Here is an 18588-nt window from a genome sequence, read left to right on the forward strand (position 1 = left end):
ATGCTGCGACTCACCAGAATCGCCCATTAGCATAATGCTAAAATCAGTCGACTTGCGCGTTTCCTCCCGTACTACAAAATCAAACAAACTCTGAAAAGTAGGCTCATCAGTACCGCCATACTGATCACCTAAAAAGTCAAGATAACGCTGCTTAGCGTCAAACGGGAGTCGCTTAGCCAAATCCAAAACAAAACGTCCTTCCAATTTGCCACGCTGACCATAAGCTTGCGCGTAAAGCAGACACTGCGACAATTCATCTTTAAACTCTTTCAGATCACTGGAAGAGGTCGAAGTCAATTTGCTACCATAGCGATACTTTCTAATTTCCGGTTCGGCGAAAAGACCTCCACGAACCCCAAAACGCTGAGACAAGCGAGCTAACGACATTTCTATCCTGTCTTCCTCTGACAAGCCAGGAGCGTCGGAAACCAAATTAGCAATCGTTTGCGCAGCTGTTCTAACACAAGCTGCTTGTAACAAAGTCAAACGAGTTCCCTTAAAGGGCGAAGCTGCCATTAAGGCCGTAACACGATTTTTAAAGAAGATAAATGGCATATTATTACCATCGTAACCAATCAAGGCCGCCTTATCGAAAAACGTCCTACTATTTTGGTATTCAAAAAAGCAATCCTGTTGTTGAAAACTCGATTTAGCGGGAGAAGACAAGCTATATTCCTTAAGAGGCTGAGGGGGCTCAGTCACGTGCACAGCACGATCAAGATCCTCACAAACGTTAAAATCAGTAGACGCGACACGCTTTTCACAACCACCCAAATTACGTGTAGCTGGGCGATTAAAACCTAGCGGCGCAGAAAACTGTGAAGAGGGCAAAGCATTACGCTAATGGCGGCCCCGTGACCTGTACGCTCTGGGGGAGGAGTTCTGTTGTAATTCGCAGGCCTTGGCTCTACAGCCTTCGAAAGACCCTTAGCCGCGGCCCCGAGACCTCCTGAAACAGCTGGAAACCGTGTGGATTGGACTGGACCACTTACGGATTGAACAGGTGTCTGGAAAAGGTTATCTAAATTTAACCGAGATTGATGTTCACTTCTGGAATGCCTAGAAGATCCCTTCTTAGAGCTACGCCGGGAGCCCAACTCTGAACGATATTCAGCTAAAACTACGTCTTTACGTTGTTCAGCCCTCAACTGAGCGTCTTTGAGTGCGAACTCAGCAGCTCTCGCGGCGGCCTCAGCAGCTCTCGCTTCGGCCTCAACTCTTATGGCCTCAGCTCTCGCGATGGCCTCAGCAGCTCTTGCTTCGGCCTCAGCTTGGATCTGGAGCTCCTCTCTTCTGAGCTGTAGGTTAATTTGTGCAACCATTCGTGATGAGCTCTCAGACATCCTAGTGCTTACATTTGAAGCGCTATCCTCAGGATGTATGTCAGCGTCCAACATATCTGAGAACTCTCTTACTTTTTCTTCGAAGTTATTTTTTAACGAGTTAAATTCGGGATCTACCCTATCACGAAGTTCTGCCAAGATTGCAGAGTTAAAAATTTTAGTCAAAAGAGAATGGAAATGCCGTAATTCCTCTTCTAAAGTAGAGAACTTAGATCTAAAATTTAACAGTTCCTGCTTATCACTCAAAGAACCTAGGGCTACAGAAAGTTCCCCAATTTGAGTCAAAATATCCCGTCTAAGATGCCGGGCCTCTCGAACTGACTTAGCCTCATCGTTACTGGGTCCTTCCCCAGAATGGCCTGCCCGACCGCAAAGAACACCATCAGGCTTAAACTCAGTCGAGTCTACGGCGGTCGAGTCCCTGTCGCCCCCGAGTGTAGACATATTAAATGTTGGGGCTAAATTTAACAATTAAAAAATTAAGTTACACAAACACACAAAATTATTACAGTAGTTATAAAAAACTTAACTGCAAAGACCGTAAAAAATACAAAAAAGAATTTAAATGCACAATACCGTAGCTGTACGAGTATATGAAGTCCAAAAGTCCACAAAACTTGCTTGGATTCGTTCACTTGAATCTTCAAGCACAGATGGATTGTCTTCAATCTTCTTTCTTGCCAATGAATGTCAAAGTTGTTTTCCTTCAGAACCAACAAAGAAACGCCTTTAATTTTTAGCTTGAAGTTCTTCAGTACCAACTGAGAAGAAATGTCTTTAATTTTCTTTTGCTTTTGTAGCCTACCAACCAACAACTTCGTTTTTATTATTCTTTGTGCTTCTAAGTTCCAACTGACAACAGCGTCTTTATTTTTTCTGCTTCTAAGTGCTTCTTGGCCTACCAACTAACAAGCCACGTCTTTTATTTTTTTATGTGCTTCAAGTGCTTCTTAGCCTACCAGCTAACAAGCCACGTCTTTTATTTTTTATGGTCACAGCGGTAAACCATAATCTCTTCGTGGGAAAATTGTAACATAAGATTCCCAAATCCGTTCGTCTGCATGTAATGACCGAAAAATAAACACTCTTTCGAAACGTCTTTTCAAAAGTGTATTCCTGTAAAATTAGCCCGCGGCTATCGAAAATGAGACGCAACACCGTACGCCTCTAAAACTGTCACTACAGAACAGATTACTTGGATAAAAGACGGAAAATTTGTCCAGCTAGCAAGCACCAAGCAAACAGTTAAACTTGCGACTGACTTCCAACAAACAATTTTACGAATGACCAGAATAATTTGCGATATCTCAAATGCACGTAGACAGTAACTGTGACGCAATAATGAAAGACATTATGAAGTCATTCAAACAGGTGTTCAAGCGGCTAATGCAATATTTCATCAGGTCTTACGACCGATGGTGCAATATTTGGACATTTTCTAGCAATTTCCATGACGTAAGATGCCAGCTAGGTTAAGTAGACCATAACGGTTTTATATGACGTTTGATTTGGTGAATAATTGTCGGGAACAACTGTATCTGCCATTCCTTTAATTGTTGAAGCACCTTGAGCAGAAATTCAAATTCATATGGTTTGTTTTTGTTATACTGTACAAACGAAGGACACAGTAAACGTTAATGTTCTTCAATCAATGCATTGAGTACGTCATGTTCTGTATTGGCCACACTATCGGTATCCGATATGCTTGAATGTTTACTTCAAGTGTTTTGCTTGTGTAGGCTGGTCTGCAGGAAAGTCCCCAAGACCCCCACTCTCCACCCCCAAGGAAAGTATTGAGTACCCAGGGACCAGCAGTCGGAGGAGAGGCTATTCCTCTCTAGCCCTCGATTCCACCCATACCCGACTATTCGCTTCCAGTACCGACAGCACGATTTACGAATACAACTTGTCAAATCTTGTCTCTTCCAATACAAGAACACCAACACGCAGGTACACCAGGGTGTCCCATTTTGGAAAAGAAAAAGATTTTGTTTTGAACGTTTAGCAAAAGCTAATCTTGAATCAATTTTGATTTTGCCACATTATGCGTCGCTCAGTGATTGCCAAATACAGTATGGTCGTAAATCAGATTAGTCGGTTAAAGCCTATTTTTTAGACGGGAATGAACAAAAGGCCATTTTTTTGTAAATAACTCGTTTTCTGTTGCAGTTAGCGCTTAACAATGTACTGAAAGCAGATAGGAAACAGACCCTTCTGGTTATTTTGGTACAAGTTTCAGCTCTCTATCTTTTACCAATCTCGAGATGCCGTCAAAATTGCATAAATCCGCTTGGTAGCACTTCAAATGACGTCATAATGAAAAAATAACTTCATTTTTTAATTTAGCTTTAAATATCCCTTCAGAATAATATGACTCAAGCTTATTTTTCCTGAAAAGTCGTGAAAAATGAGACACCCTAAGGTACACGCTACTCACTTAATGAGTTTTGTTGTTGTGTGACGCTGTTATCCGTTACTAAAATGTTTCATTTACTCTTACTTCTGACAGAGGATAGTTTGCATCATTTCATACGTGAATTTCTGAAACACAAAATTTGTAACCACTTGTTGAAAGTACTATGCGTCATACAATAGTGTTGCCGGTTGTTCCTTCAGCCGAAGTTTTGTTATAAACTAGCTGCGTAGACCAAAACTTTCTTGTTACAACTGCAGTAGCAGAAAATATTCACGACGTTAATTAAAAACGACTTCTCATGGTACTTAGTTGCCAAAATTGCTTACCTACTACTGTAGTTTTTAGTCTTACTAAAACATTATTTTCTGAGTTCCTACTACAGGCGGTAATTAGGATAAATTCCATGAGCTTTTGCAAAGCTTTTTCAGACGAGCGTTGATCTACTTGTGAGCGAGTTATGACTAACACTTGAGTGAAACTTTACTCTGGCCATTGTGATACTCGACTAGTCTATTACCAGCAGATTAGCAGATAATTTGGTGTCCTGTTCTTTTAAAATGTCTAATTTCGTACTGTAAACCTTGCTTCAAATTAGTGTGGACTCCATTAAAATTTCCTAAAATCGAGGTTATGCTTGACGTACAATTAATGTCGCCAACACAGGACGACGCCAATTTATCAACATAGGTTGGTTTTATGACAGTGATGGCAGTGGCAGTGATAACGGGCTGATGTGTTTTCACTGGATCTATGGTGGGGTTGTCTCTTAAACATGTTAACTCCCAGTAAGATCCCAATTGCAGCAACGACACCGCCAACCAATCAGAAGCTAAGCTGTTCGTGACGTCATCAAAGTTGCGTTTCCAGGAAGAACAAAAAAGTGTAAATATTAAGTCAACGTTTAGCCGTCGCAGTAGTAGTCGATGGCGTGGATTCAATTTTTATCGCTGCAATTACTCTTTTTTCTTCTGAAACTGCCAAACAAAGTTCAAAGCAAACACCAACTCTCTGGCTGAGTGCTAGAAGGGTTACAATTAGTCGGTAGCCACATGTTCTGATTGGTTGGAGGTGTCGTTGCTGCAATTGGGATCTCAGTGGGAATTAACATGTTTAAGTGGCTACCCTTTGGTTGAATCGCTGACTATGTTGCCAGAATTGTGCTTAGTATATCTAATTCCAACCTGTGGCGTCTCTGCACTGTTGACCATACACTGACCCTGCAGGTACACAGGCCACTTTGCTTCGTCCTTCTATGTACGCATCACTCTCAGCCCCGATGACATGTTTCTGCTGAGCGGAAGCACTGACGATAGCGCCTACATGTGGAATGTAAGTAGCCGACGACTTTCCGCTTGTGGTTGTCTCATATGACGTTGTGGATGGAACTTTCCAACGTGAATCGACACTCTCGCTATGATCAATGGTTACTTTTATAAAAGATGGAAGTTACTTGACGATTGAATTGAATGTGCCTAAGCTGGCGTTAAAAAATGATTAATCGAAATGTATATTTTTAGTATTGCTAAATGCTTTTTTGTATTTTCAGCACAAGTACTAAAAATTTATGTAATTATTTGTATCGTAACAACAGCACAAAAGTAACTCAAAATATACAGAAAATAACAGACCGGTCTCCAGTTAAACTTACGGCTGCACGTTGACATGGCTTGTATACAAATGTTGCCGTACCCGCAGCCCATCCACATTCATCGATCCCTTCATGTGTCATCCCTGCATAGATCTTTCTCCCTGTTGCACATGAAAACACAAACAGATATGATAATCTTAAGTAGGAGCTATATGTAACTGTATCGTTGCTATTTTATATCACATTTATAACCCACATTATCTGACTTCAGACCACTACCTCTGGTGACGAAATATATCCGCTATGCTCATTGGTCAGCGGCGGTATGGAGCAAGTGTCGTCAGTGGCCTGGTGCCCCAATGATTGGTCAAGAATTGTTACGTGTTCTGACGACTGCGCTGTTCGCCTGTGGAGGATTCCTTCATCATCATGCTCTGATGACTCTCAAATGGAAGGCCACTGCGTCAGCCACGTGGTGGAACACTCTGCTTCTTGCGGTGGGTGTGGACTAGCTAGACTAGTGATTTTCAACCGGTGTTCCGCAAGAATTTTTTTTAATCTGACTAGTGACTAGTTTCATGGAACACCGGTCGAAAATCACAGTTGCCTTGTCTTTCTACAATTCCTCCCCGAATATAAACTTTGTGCTCATCCAAATAGGCCCACATACTGAGAAAAACTGAAAGAAATTGTTGTCGTGTTGTTGATTTTATTGCATCATTATAAAATTTTGTTTGGTATTCCGCAAGATTTGTTTATTTCCTAAAGTGTTTCTTGGCTCGAAAAAGGTGGAAAAGCACTGGACTAGACGACCATCAGGTGACCGTTCAGGCGTTCATTAGCTCACAAACATTTAAGTATTTGAAATCGGTAGCTTACTCGGTCTACAAATGCTGTATGCTGTGCAAACTCAGCTTGCAAAAGTTACCATTGTGGGCTGGCACCCCACAGAAGAAGTCCAATGCCCACTGCCTATCTAAATACTAAAAAGGAAAACCGCTCACATAACGTTTCAAACATGAAAAAGTCTTCAATCGTTAGCAACATCATCTTTACCAAAAATTTCGTTTTTTTGGTGCTTATTGAAATTTACAACTTTTTGTGCTTTTTATCGTGGTAAATAATAATGAGCTGTTGCATTGACAGGTTCAAGAGAAGAAGTTGACTCCCCGCATCCCCAAATTAATCCAAGTGGAGTCAATAGCTTCAACATCGAGGGCAAGTCTCCCTTATCTGCAATAAGCCCCAATCTTACTGGAAGTTCAGGCCAAAAGTCTCAGTCGTCGCTCAAGAAGTGGTTCTTGGGCCAGCATAGCGGTATGGTGTTGTCCGACTCTAGCATTGATTTTGTCTCAGGGCAGGCCTCGAAATTTGTACCTTTTTCCGGCGGTCAAGCATGTCCTACCCAGGGGTGCATTCCTAAAATTTTTTTTGGGGGGGCTCTATCACTTAGCTGTGTTGTTATAGGCAAAATCACACTACAGTATTGTGTAGTCGTGTTTGTAGAAGAAGATTTTCTACAACAGAATGACTCTGCAATGGTTGATGGCTTAATTAACCGACCCTGAAGTATACTGGAGCAGATTGCTTGCAAATAATTCAGTGCGTTAATGGCAGTCGTGTAATGACGCAATAAACACAATTGAAAACAACAATCCAAATTTCCTTATTACAAAAGCAACTACGATCACTTATTCCGTTGTTTTCGCGTTATAGAATCAGACACATGTGTCTAACACCCTCCCTTTTGTACAGAAATTCTATTTCTATCAGTATCAGCGTGAATAAGGTCGCCACATTCGCCTAAGCACATGCGGAACCCAGCTGAGACTTGCTTAGTCTGTGACGTTTCTTTTTAACAAACGATCAATGTAACGCAATAATCCTCATTGTTAAAATTAGAATACATATCCTGCCGAAAAGTTCAGACAACTTTATTTCAAGGCAACATTACAAGGCGTTGAAATGATGTAAAAATGGCTACTTTTGCCATCAGCTCGTTAACCACGCCACTCTAATGTGATCTTTAAAGCAATTGCCTGTACTATCATTGTTTCAGCTCCGTATTTGTTCGCGTTAAACAGACAATTGTAACAATTCAAATTTAAAATATATTTTTGCTGCATTAGCTTTATTTTTGTCAAGAATTTTGCAGCGGTCATTTATGACCAGAGATGTAAAAAAACGGTTTTTTTTGTTTTTAAAAAAAAACGAGCTCGTTGTTTTTGTTTTTATCGTTTTTTTTGTTTTTTATTCGTTTTTTTTTGTTTTTTTACCTATTTTGACATTAAATGTCACAATATGCAGCAATTAGGGTAAACTCATTGCAATAGCGTCTCTTTTAACAAAGAAACAGTCTCATAACTCGTATAACTTATTTCAAATCAGACTATATGTCTGGTATAGGCCTATTTTTTCATTGCAATTTTGTAGATCCCAAGTCTCAACACACGAGCCATAAAGATTTTTTATTGTCTCAAATAGTAGTAACAGTGTTCTATGGTTGGCACATCTCAATCAAGCATTGTCTTTAATTTGGTCAAGCCAGTTGTTAAATGCAGTAGCCTACCACACTCGTGTACAGTTTGGAAGCCACCTGGGATTTTGGTTAATGGGCATGTTAGGACCAGGTGGTCAGTGTCCTGTTTCTCTACTTAACAAAGGCACTTTTGACCAGCACACCACACCTTTTCCAGTACAACGTCAAGAGGTTGTTCCAGTTGATGTGCATTTGGTGCAAACTTGATGAAAATCACACAAGCGGTTCTCGAGTTATAAGTGAAATAACCTTAGCCACTAGGTGGCTTCATAGATAAGGAGCAACAGAAAAATGGCAATATCTCAAGAACCGCTCAACATGTTTAGATAATTTTTAGCTTTACATCATGTTTTCTGGGGTGGGCTATCTGTTTACGAACATTAAAACAAGTTTTGGCTACTGCTTTTTCAGATAAAAATAAATTAACCTCTTGTCTTTACGCACCAATAAAACCATGATGCGTAACTTTAAAAAAACATTTTTTTAATCGGGTAGAGGAAAGATTGATGAAAAGTTTGGCAAAAGCAGTGCAGTGCTAAAGCCCCAACTTTTAGCCCAAATCACATTTAAATGTAGTGAAAGATGGAAACATTTTGATGTTTTTTATTTTCCCTGAAGAGGTTCAATACTCCTTTGTGATGTCATAGTCATTTTTGTTTTCCCTTAATCACACCATTGTGCTGTCATAGACATTTTTAAAAGAAGTATGGTTGCACTTAATCCATCCAATTTGAACTAGTTTGCAGGACTTTGAGACTTTAGCACTTTTCTGTTTTTGCCAAACTTTTCATCAATCTTTCCTCTACCCAATAAAAAAAAAAAAAAAAATTAAAGTTACGCATCATAGTTTTATTGGTACATAACGACAAGAGATCAATTCTCACTCCTTTTTACTCCAGTGTAGTTCCCAAATAAAATAAGTTTTCATCTTTGATGTTTGTTTTGTATCTTTATCCTGCATTGCGGTAGCCTAATATGGGTAAAACTTTATTCTTGTCAGGAAAAGTATTATGAAGCATTTATTCACTAGCCTATGTGAACACTGAGCAGTGCTGAAAAACTCCACTTTAAAGGGAAAATTTCTTCATTCAGGATTGGTAGTTACTGCCAATAGTCAACATGGGTGGTGGACATTTGAAAGGAACATTAACCTAAACCCTTTCTGACAAATGCACTTACTTTTGACAGTTAAAAATATCAGTGATAAGATCTCTTGCATTATGTCACAAATGATCTGCAAGAAGCATCAATGACAAAGTGTCTAAGACCTTATACAACACACGAAATGAATACTTCTGTTTCAACATTTATAAAGCATACACATCGTTGTTAAGCTATCAGTTAAAAAGCATGTTTAATCAAGCTATTGGCAATAGCTTGCATTAGTAAATTACCACAAACAAGGTAATGTGTAGGGCAACCAAAAGTCAATAAAGTCAAAATTTTTCTGCCTTGTTCAAAGTTTATAAAACGTCCACAAACTAAATTTCAGGCTGACACGAAGAGAGGTTTCAAAGTTATTAAGTAAAAAAAAAGTCAAAATTCATGGTTAGGTCAAAATTTTCTTTTAACGTAGTTTTTCTTCTCTCTATTGAGATACTGATTTTTTGTTGCAATTTCTGTTGCTATTCTGACGTAATAATCGATTTGATGCAATTTCTGAGGTAATAATCTTGTTTCGCCCACTACTGACGATTGAATATTAGCCAGCTACCCTGCTGTTGATGAGTTGGTTGCCAGGGTTAAAGCAGTGACCATTTATAACAGGTCAAGAAGAGCTAGTTTAACTTCCATTGGCCAACCTCCACACTCCACAGCCAAATGTAACTAGATGGGCTTTTGGTTGAAAGCTGCTTTCTATTATTCAAAAAGTCTACCAAAAGTAAAAAATATCGTGGAAGGCTTCCATGATGGTGGATTGGTGGTGTCTTGCTGCGGCGTGCTCAAGATGCTGTAAAAGCTCCTAATTTAGCTACTCACCTTGTAGAAATAGAGGAGCAGTATAGTGCACTGTTTGATATAATTCAGAAGATGGAAAACAGCCGTTACACCATTCAAGAAGCTTACCAGAGAATGAGGTCTCTTAAATTTGGTGTTGATGGCTGCCAAATTGGAAAATATATTCAAGCAAGAATCTTAAGGAATGGCATCAAGTGCATTGTGAAAATGGGACGAGATGATATTTCACCACATTTTTATAGCCGGCTGAGGAACTCCCAAGCAACTTTTGTATCAGTAGAGAGAAGCTTCCCTATTTTAGGAAAAATTTTGGCGAGAGACAGAAACTTCAAAGGCGATAATGTGAAACATTACTTGATGTTGAAGTATAATAGTGCAGAACCCCCTCAGTAATTTCGGGATATTTAGACACTCCATATTTATATTTTGCAGTTTTTTGAGTGACTTTCATTACCTGTTCGTTAGCTGTGGTGTCGTTGAGTCTTCCACATTTTTCTCATACTTCAATAGAAAAGAAGCTATCCTTACCTAACGGTTTGATTTCTAAATTTCACGTTTGAGTTGCAAACGAAGAAAGTTGTTGGTCAAAATTAGGTCAAAATTTGTAAATTATAAAGTCAAAATTTCAAGTTTTTAGGTCAAAAAATTGGTTGCCCTAGTAATGTGTGTTCTGAATACTGCCATCTTGTTTTTGCCAAAATTTCGTCAACCCATTGAGTGTGTACAAGAATAACCAGTAGCCTACCAGCATACTAACATCGTAGGCCAACTTCCATAAAAGGAAAAAGAAATTAACTCATCTACGTTATGTCATGTATCAAATTGCATTAATTCAATGTTTGTCAAGTCTACTGCCACAAACATGCCTGAGAATGAAGAAGAAAGCGAAACAACATAGGACTATGCAAAAAACATAATATGCTGCTGCCAAGCACAAACACTTAGGAATTCCAGCACACCAATAAAACCATTTTTACTAGTTTAATGTTTTTCAAGAGCGGTATAATGAAACTAAGCTGCAAATTGTAAAAAATTTGCAACTTTTCCAGAAAAATATGAAAAAAAAACAAATAAACGCTTGTTTTTTTGGCCCAAGTTTTTTTTGAAAAAAAAACACGTTTTTTTAAAAAAAAAACGGTTCGTTTTTTTTTTGCATTTACATCTCTATTTATGACCGACCAATGAGTCGGCTTCGGCAGACATTCGAGGTCATTCCAGAGGTGTCATGACCGCCGGATATTTCGAGGCCTGTCTCAGGGTATCTTCGTTTCGCTTACACACTATTTCAACTTTCCACAATTCTCGAAAACAAACAATGCAAATATTCGAATGCCTTCCTGGTCACAACATTTCTAAAAATAACATCTGATTTGATCCAAAAATAAAAACAGATGTCAAACCCACAACAATGCTCGATACAAACGACTCGGTTACAAAACAAATCTATGTAAAATGTTCATCCACTCCCACCACTTTAATCATCTTTACCTAGATATAGGTTTATTATTGGTCATGATTTGGCCGAGTCGTGATTCATTTTAATGAAGTTATAGGCCTTCTTGGGATGATCCTTTCGATTCACAGAATATCGTTAAATTGGTACTTTATTGATGTAATTTCTTGGTTGTGTCTTGTGTAGAGATGTAAATACAAAAAAAAAACGAACCGTTTTTTTTTTTAAAAAAACGTGTTTTTTTTCATGTTTTTCTGGAAAAGTTGCTAATTTTTTACAATTTGCAGCTTAGTTTCATTATAGTGCTCTTGAAAAACATTTAACTAGTAAAAATGGTTTTATGGTTGTGCTGAAATTCCTAGGTGTTTGTGTTTGGCAGCAGCATATGTTTCTTTTTGCATAGTCCTACGTTGTTTCGCTTTCTTCTTCATTCTCAGGCATGTTTGTGGCAGTAGACTTGACAAACATTGAATTAATGCAATTTGATACATGACATAATGTAGATGAGTTAATTTCTTTTTCCTTTTATGGAAGTTAGCCTACGATGTTAGTATAGTGGTAGGCTACTGGTTATTCTTGTACACACTCAATAGGTTGACGAAATTTTGGCAAAAACAAGATGGCAGTATTCAGAACACACATTATCTTGTTTGTGGTAATTTACTAATGCAAGCTATTGCCAATAGCTTGTTTAAACATGTTTTTTAACTGATAGCTTAACAACGATGATTGTATAATATGCTTTATAAATGTTGAAACAAAAGTATTCTTTTCGTGTGTTGTAAATTGTAAGGTCTTAGACACTTTGTCATTGATGCTTCTTGCAGATCATTTGTGACATAATGCAAGAGATCTTATCACTGATATTTTTAACTGTCAAAAGTAAGTGCATTTGTCAGAAAGGTTTAGGTTAATGTTCCTTTCAAATGCCCACCACCCACGTTGACTATTGCTAGTAACTACCAACCCTGAATGAAGAAATTTTCCCTTTAAAGTGGAATTTTTCAGCACTGCTCAGTGTCCACATAGTGAATATGCTTTATAATAATGCTTTATAATGCTTAATATGCTTTGTATAAATGCTTTATAATACTTTTTCTAACAAGTATAAAGTTTTACAAATATTCCCGCAATGCAGGATAAAAATACAAAACAAACATCAAAGATGAAAACTTATTTTATCTGGGAACTAGGCCAACTACTTTTTGAGATAAGAAATTGACCTCTTGTCGTTACGCACCATTGTTTCCATCTTTCACTGCATTTAAATGTGATTTGGGCTAAAAAGTTGAGACTTTAGCACTAGACTGCTTTTGCCAAACTTTTCATCAATCTTTCCTCTACCCAATTAAAAAAAAAAAAAATTTTAAGTTACGCATCATAGTTTTATTATTTAATTAAAAATCAATCAATCAATTAAATGGCTGCTCGACACCTGCCCAACATCTAGACCGCGTCGCCGCCACTGCCTAAGGGTGGTAAAAGGCAGAGCCCCTCGACCCTTGAAGTGGCGAAGAAGGTTCAAATGAAGAAGAAAAGAAGATGGTTTTATCTGTGCGTAAGGACAAGAGGTTAATTTCTTTTTATCTCAAAAAGTAGTAGCCAAAACTTGTTTTAATGTTCATAAACAGATAGCCCACCCAGAAAACATGGGGGTAGAGCTAAAAATTATCCAAATATGTTGAGCGGTTCTTGAGATATTGCCGTTTTTCTATTGCTCCTTATCTATGAAGCCACCTAGTGGCTAAGGTTATTTCACTTATAACTCGAGAACCGCTTGTGTGATTTTCATCAAGTTTGCACCAAATGCACATCAACTGGAACAACCTCTTGACGTTATACTGGAAAAGGTGTGGAGTGCTGGTCAAAAGTGCCTTTGTGAAGCAGAGAAGCAGGGCACTGGCCACCTGCTCCTAACATGCCCATTAACCAAAATCCCAGGTGGCTTCGAAACTGTACACGAGTGTGGTAGGCTACTGCATTTAACAACTGGCTGGACCAAATTACAGACAATACTTGAGATGTGCCAATCCTAGGACACTGTTACTACTATTTGAGATGATGAGAAATCTTTATGGCTCGTGTGTTTGAGACTTGAGATCTACAAAATTGCAATGAAACAATATACCAGACATATAGTCTGATTTGAAATAAGTTATACAAGTTATGAGACTGTTGGTTTGTTAAAAGAGACGCTATTGCAATGAGTTTACCCTAATTGCTGCATATTGTGACATTTAATAACAAAATAGGTAAAAAAAAAAAAAAAAACGATAAAAAACAAAAAAAAAACGTTTTTTTACATCTCTAGTCTTGTGTATTGCGTCTGTGTAGCCTAATCGCATTTTCTTGTCTTTTAGATTCATCGAAATGCCGTGCCGCTAAACGCTTGCAGTTGGGGAACAACCCTCCCACTGAAAAGGAGAATACTTTGAATACCCCACTTCCCTCCCACGCTGCTATGCAATGCATGACAAATAAACCCGAAAGCAGAAGTGTGCTCCCTGGAACCTCCTCCCCCAAGCAGAAGTCCTCCCCGGCGAAAGTTGAATTTAAATCTCGGAAACCTTCTCTCTGCAAGAATAAGCGTCATGTGACAATGGAAGATTACTTCTGTTTCTACCGGACATGACGAGTGGGTGCTGTTGCATTGTGGGTTGTTTTTATTCGAAGGTGATGCCCCATCAGATGACTGCTTGTTTTCAAGCAGCGGTAAGCATGAGGAATGGACGTTTTAGAAACAGCAAATAGACATTCCAAGCACGGAATTAGCAACTATGATCGGTTCCCAGGGGCGTCGGAACGATTTTTAACTGGGAGGGGGGGCACGGTACAAAAATAGGGCTACAATTACAATCAACACTTGCCAGTGCAACAAGGGTGATTTTAAACACGAGCTGAATATTACTGTACAATGAACACTTGCAACAAGGGCGATTCAAACTTTACAGTGCTACACATAAAAAAATAGTGACAAGTTTCCAAAACTTTTTACTTTGAAAGTTTAAATAAATTATGACGTCACAAAATAAAAATTTAGCAAAGTGAAAAGTTCAGGAAACCAGGAAATCCGCAGAAGTAAGTTACTGTTCCAATCAATGAACCAACAAACGATATCAAACATTTCAGAACATAAACAATAAGTTAGTCCTTCCGACCTCGAATACCTTTAGAACATTCTCGGCGATTCGCAATGACAATTTACAGTTTAATGCAATGGCTGCGCTTGGCAAATATATCAATGACTGCATCATACTCGAGTACAATATCCTTGTTTAAATACATCTGAGCTAGACCATCTAAACGTGGCTCGGTCATGGGCGTGAGGTAGGCTTATAACTTTTCAGGTACTTTAGTGAACTGAAACATCGCTCATTGGAGGCAGTTGTAACTGGAAGCGTAGCAAAGATTCGAAGTAATTTATGGATAATCGGATAAGTGCTGAGTTGACTAATAAAACTTTTCTGTTTTTAGTGAACCACCCAGCAAACTGTCCACTTAAAGCGGTTGACTGTCTTATCTTATCATTAGTCTCGTCCTGTTGCTCAACACAACAAACAGTGTACTAGCCTCATAAGGCTGGTACACTGTTCGTTGTGTTGAGCAACAGGACGAGACTAAAGTGCTGAGTTGTTCAGCCGCTTGACACGCATCCACAAGAGTCGCAGGTCGTTTATCCACAGAAACTGCAAGCCAATTCGCTCTCCATCTTCGCAATTCAATAGTAGCTGCAACGCAATTGCTTGCTTCAACATCCAGCATTTTATGGAAGAAGTCGAAAATCTCGATCGGGCAGTCCTCATTTTCATTAATCAATGAAGGCAGAAATGTGCTGACTTTAAAAGCTAGCGAGCAGTGCTTATTGAATCTCTCGTGAATTTGTGCCATGCAATTGTCAAGAAAAGGAAGAAAAACTGTTTACATTGCAAAAAGTATACCTCCGCCCCCGCGCTAGGATGAATCATCCAAGCAATTATTGCGCTGCAACTTTTTTTTTTTAATTTGTATTTTTTTACCTGATCATTAAGGGGAAGTCATCGCCCCTTATCCTCCCCCTTAAATACGCTACTGCAGTACTTCTTACGTTTTGATTGCTTGCTTGTGAACATGCCAAAAAGAAATTGTTTTCAAAAGGTCCATATTTTTGGATTTGGGAACCCCCCTTGAAAATGTCTGGCTACGAGCCTGGGCTAGGTCAAGCCTTAACTTTTTTCAACAAGGAATGGTTAGCCTTAACGAAATTGTTAAATTATTTGAAAGAAATATGACTAAAACGGTAGGCTGCACATTACCGTTAAGATGCTGAAAACGGCGTGAACTAAAAAGCTGTTCCTTTCCTTGCAAAGCTGTAGGCCTATCCATGCCACGATTTCTTTTGCTGTAGGCAGTGATGTATGCGCATACAAAAAATATTGACGCCGTTAGCGTAAACGCAAACGTTCGAAAAACCATACGCTGTATGCGTCAACGTAACTTGTAAAAAAAGTTGGCGGCGTCAGCGCATACACTAGCGTAAACTCATTTTGTTTGCTAGGTGCCAAACATTCACACGGTATAAACCACTCGAAACAAACAAGTTTTGTTTTGAATTTCCACGAAGAAACACAAGCATCTGAAAGTGTTCATCTGACATTTTGCTGTGTTTTGGTTCCAATATGTCTTTGCCCATTGAAAACATTCTTTCAACTGCAGCGCTGGAAGGTATTGGCGTGTTGTAGCGAAAAAAAGACAATAAAAAGTATGCGTTGACGCTATGCGCTCAAAAACCGCGAAAACTTTACGGCGTAGCCTCAAGCGACAACTATCCAAAAAAATGTGGCCGTAAGCGTAAACAAAAAGTCTACGGCGTAGAATTTACGGCGTATACGTACATCTCTGCTTTTTGCTGACTCTTAAAATATAAAATCATTTGTTGTCTTATAAGGAAACACTAGAAATGAGAAAAAATAAGTTAAACGTTCAGTCAATCTGTTTTTTTTTGGTAATTTTTGCTGCGTAGCCCTGTACTGTAATGATTTAAAAACATGTAAAAGATTCTTCAAGCGTAAAATTCTACTTGCTGGCGAAACGTGTCTTCTTTTTAGGCAATGAAAATATGGTAGGCCTGCTATTGCATTTTCCTTGCATGAGGTTTCATTCACTCAAAAACACTGCTGGAAAAACTATAATTTTTAGCAAAACTGGAGATTAGATTAGAACTTAGAAGTAAACAAGTTTTTACCAGATTAGATTATGATTACTAATTTACTATTTTTTTGTTTTGACTTACATTTACTCTACTTGTTTGTTAATATATTATGGCGCTGTTGAAACAAAATAACTTGACTACTAACATTTTGCTTTAATTCATCTAGTTGTCCAAGTCTGGCACCGACTTGTTGATTACACACAGCACACAACAGACCAACAACGCAAATAGACACAAAATCATGTGAATGCAACGTAAAAGCTATCATCATCGTCAAAGATGTTGCTTTCCTCCTCGTCTTGTCCCGTTTCATCTTCATTGTACGAGTATTCCTCTTCTTCGGTACCAACATCGACGTTTTGCAGAAGTGAAAAAAAGTCTTCATTCTTAAGTTTTTCGTCTAGTCTCTGGAGTAGCCTATGTCGTTCATACTAATTATGATTAGCCTACTTAGATACGAAAAAGATGTAAAACTATCTTTGTATTTCAAGCATACTTACTAAAGTATTACATTCAACACCATGACTCCAGATATTGCTGATAACTGCAGAATTCTCTTTTCATCTATGGTTGTACGATCAATTCCAAACCGAGCAGCACACAGTGAAGAGGTCAGCAAAAAGCTTTACTGGAATTTGGACAGATCGAGCAAACTCTTATGCGCTCAATTAAGTCATGTGGATGATTGACGGAAGGAAAAGTATGACAGAAAGTGTTTGACATCTTTGGGTTTTTAGTGTGAGTCACTCGGCAAGTATTTATGAAGCAATGACGCAACTAAGCAAGGCTCAGTTTCTATGAAGCAACCAGCATGAAGAGTTGGGTGCTTCAAGAAAAAAGAGGGATTACGAAGATTTCTGGCCTGGTTAACAACGAAACACCCATTCTTGGTACCAGATGTAAACCTATCTTCTCTTTCAAATGGTCTAGTGCAGGGGTGGGGAACCTGCGGCCCGCGTAACTGTTCTATGTGGCCCGCATCAAAATTTCGTAAAAAAATTTTTTTTTTCTTTTGCAAAAGTGAAATCATTTGAAGTTAAATTACCTGTGGAAAGTACAACTTGAAAACAGTAACACCGCACATTTTCCTACCTTGCAAAAGCTTTCTACAACAGCCAAATATAGGCTACCCATTGCCTATGTATGTGTCAATCTTATGGAGACATTTAATGCAAGATTTTTGGACATAAAGAGTAAAGAAATGGAGTTAGATATTTTTGCCTCTCCTTTCAATGTGGTTGCAACTGATGTTCCTATAGTAACTTCCAACATGAAATAGTAGAGCTCACAGAGTGAGGGTAGCCTACGTTGAAAGCGATGTACCAAAACATTCCACTGCTCAACTTTTATCAACGCTACATAAATGCTGATGATTTTCCAGTCATGCGGAAACATGCTTTGAAATATGTGTCTCTGTTTGGAAGCACCTACCGTTGCGAGCAGTTTTTTTCCAAATTGAATCTAACAAAAAGTCGGCTTCGCTCCAGACTGACTGATAAAAACGTGGAGATGTAGTTAAGAGTTGCAACATCTTCCGTGTCAGCAGACATCACACAGACATGACACGACTCACCAAAAATAAAAACTTTCAGCCATCCCACTAGCTGTGAAAGTGAAATAAATCATTGTCTACTTCGCTGCATTTTTTATCTGTAAATAAAATTTCGAAATTTTAGTGGCCCGCCTGTGTTATTTCTCATTTTATGTGGCCCGCAATACTAAAAAGGTTCCCCACCCCTGGTCTAGTGTCCATCGATGGAAAAGATGACGTCAATTGTGAACAAGCGGAGCAAATTGGTCAAAATATCCAGAAAGTTTTAGATGGGGTAGCAATTACTAACGCATCAATCAAACGCAAAGATTGATCAAGCCATTAGAATCCTTAATGGAAGTAAACAAAACAAAAAGTGGTGCAAGTGGTATTGGTCCGAAAGTCATGTTCAATAGGATGATTGCTGCTGCTGCAAGAGAGGAAAGCCTTGAGCAATTTTTCGAACTCGAGTAGACTTCAGAGCCAATGTCGATGTTCAAGGAAGGCATGATGAGAAAGCCTGACAAACCCTCCCTTCGAAAAGTTCTGCCTGGTTCTTCGTCGCATGCCT

At 38.7% G+C, this 18588-nt stretch overlaps 1 protein-coding gene across 2 annotated transcripts in view; it reads left to right on the plus strand.

Moving 5' to 3' along the window:
* The window catches only part of LOC145766937 (denticleless protein homolog), a 57192-nt gene extending 42567 nt beyond the window's left edge, over positions 1–14625 (plus strand). For both annotated transcript variants that reach the window (XM_082578646.1, XM_082578645.1), the window contains 5 exons: positions 3083–3293; positions 4983–5088; positions 5619–5844; positions 6494–6664; positions 13659–14625. In XM_082578646.1, coding sequence (XP_082434772.1) covers positions 3083–3293; positions 4983–5088; positions 5619–5844; positions 6494–6664; positions 13659–13930 — 986 coding nt within the window. In that variant the 3' untranslated portion in view covers positions 13931–14625. The remainder of the gene's footprint in view (positions 1–3082; positions 3294–4982; positions 5089–5618; positions 5845–6493; positions 6665–13658) is intronic.
* The last annotated feature ends 3963 nt before the right edge of the window (positions 14626–18588 follow it).

Source organism: Aplidium turbinatum, chromosome 3 (genome assembly GCF_918807975.1).
Source record: "Aplidium turbinatum chromosome 3, kaAplTurb1.1, whole genome shotgun sequence".
NCBI classification, from domain to species: Eukaryota; Metazoa; Chordata; class Ascidiacea; order Aplousobranchia; family Polyclinidae; genus Aplidium; species Aplidium turbinatum.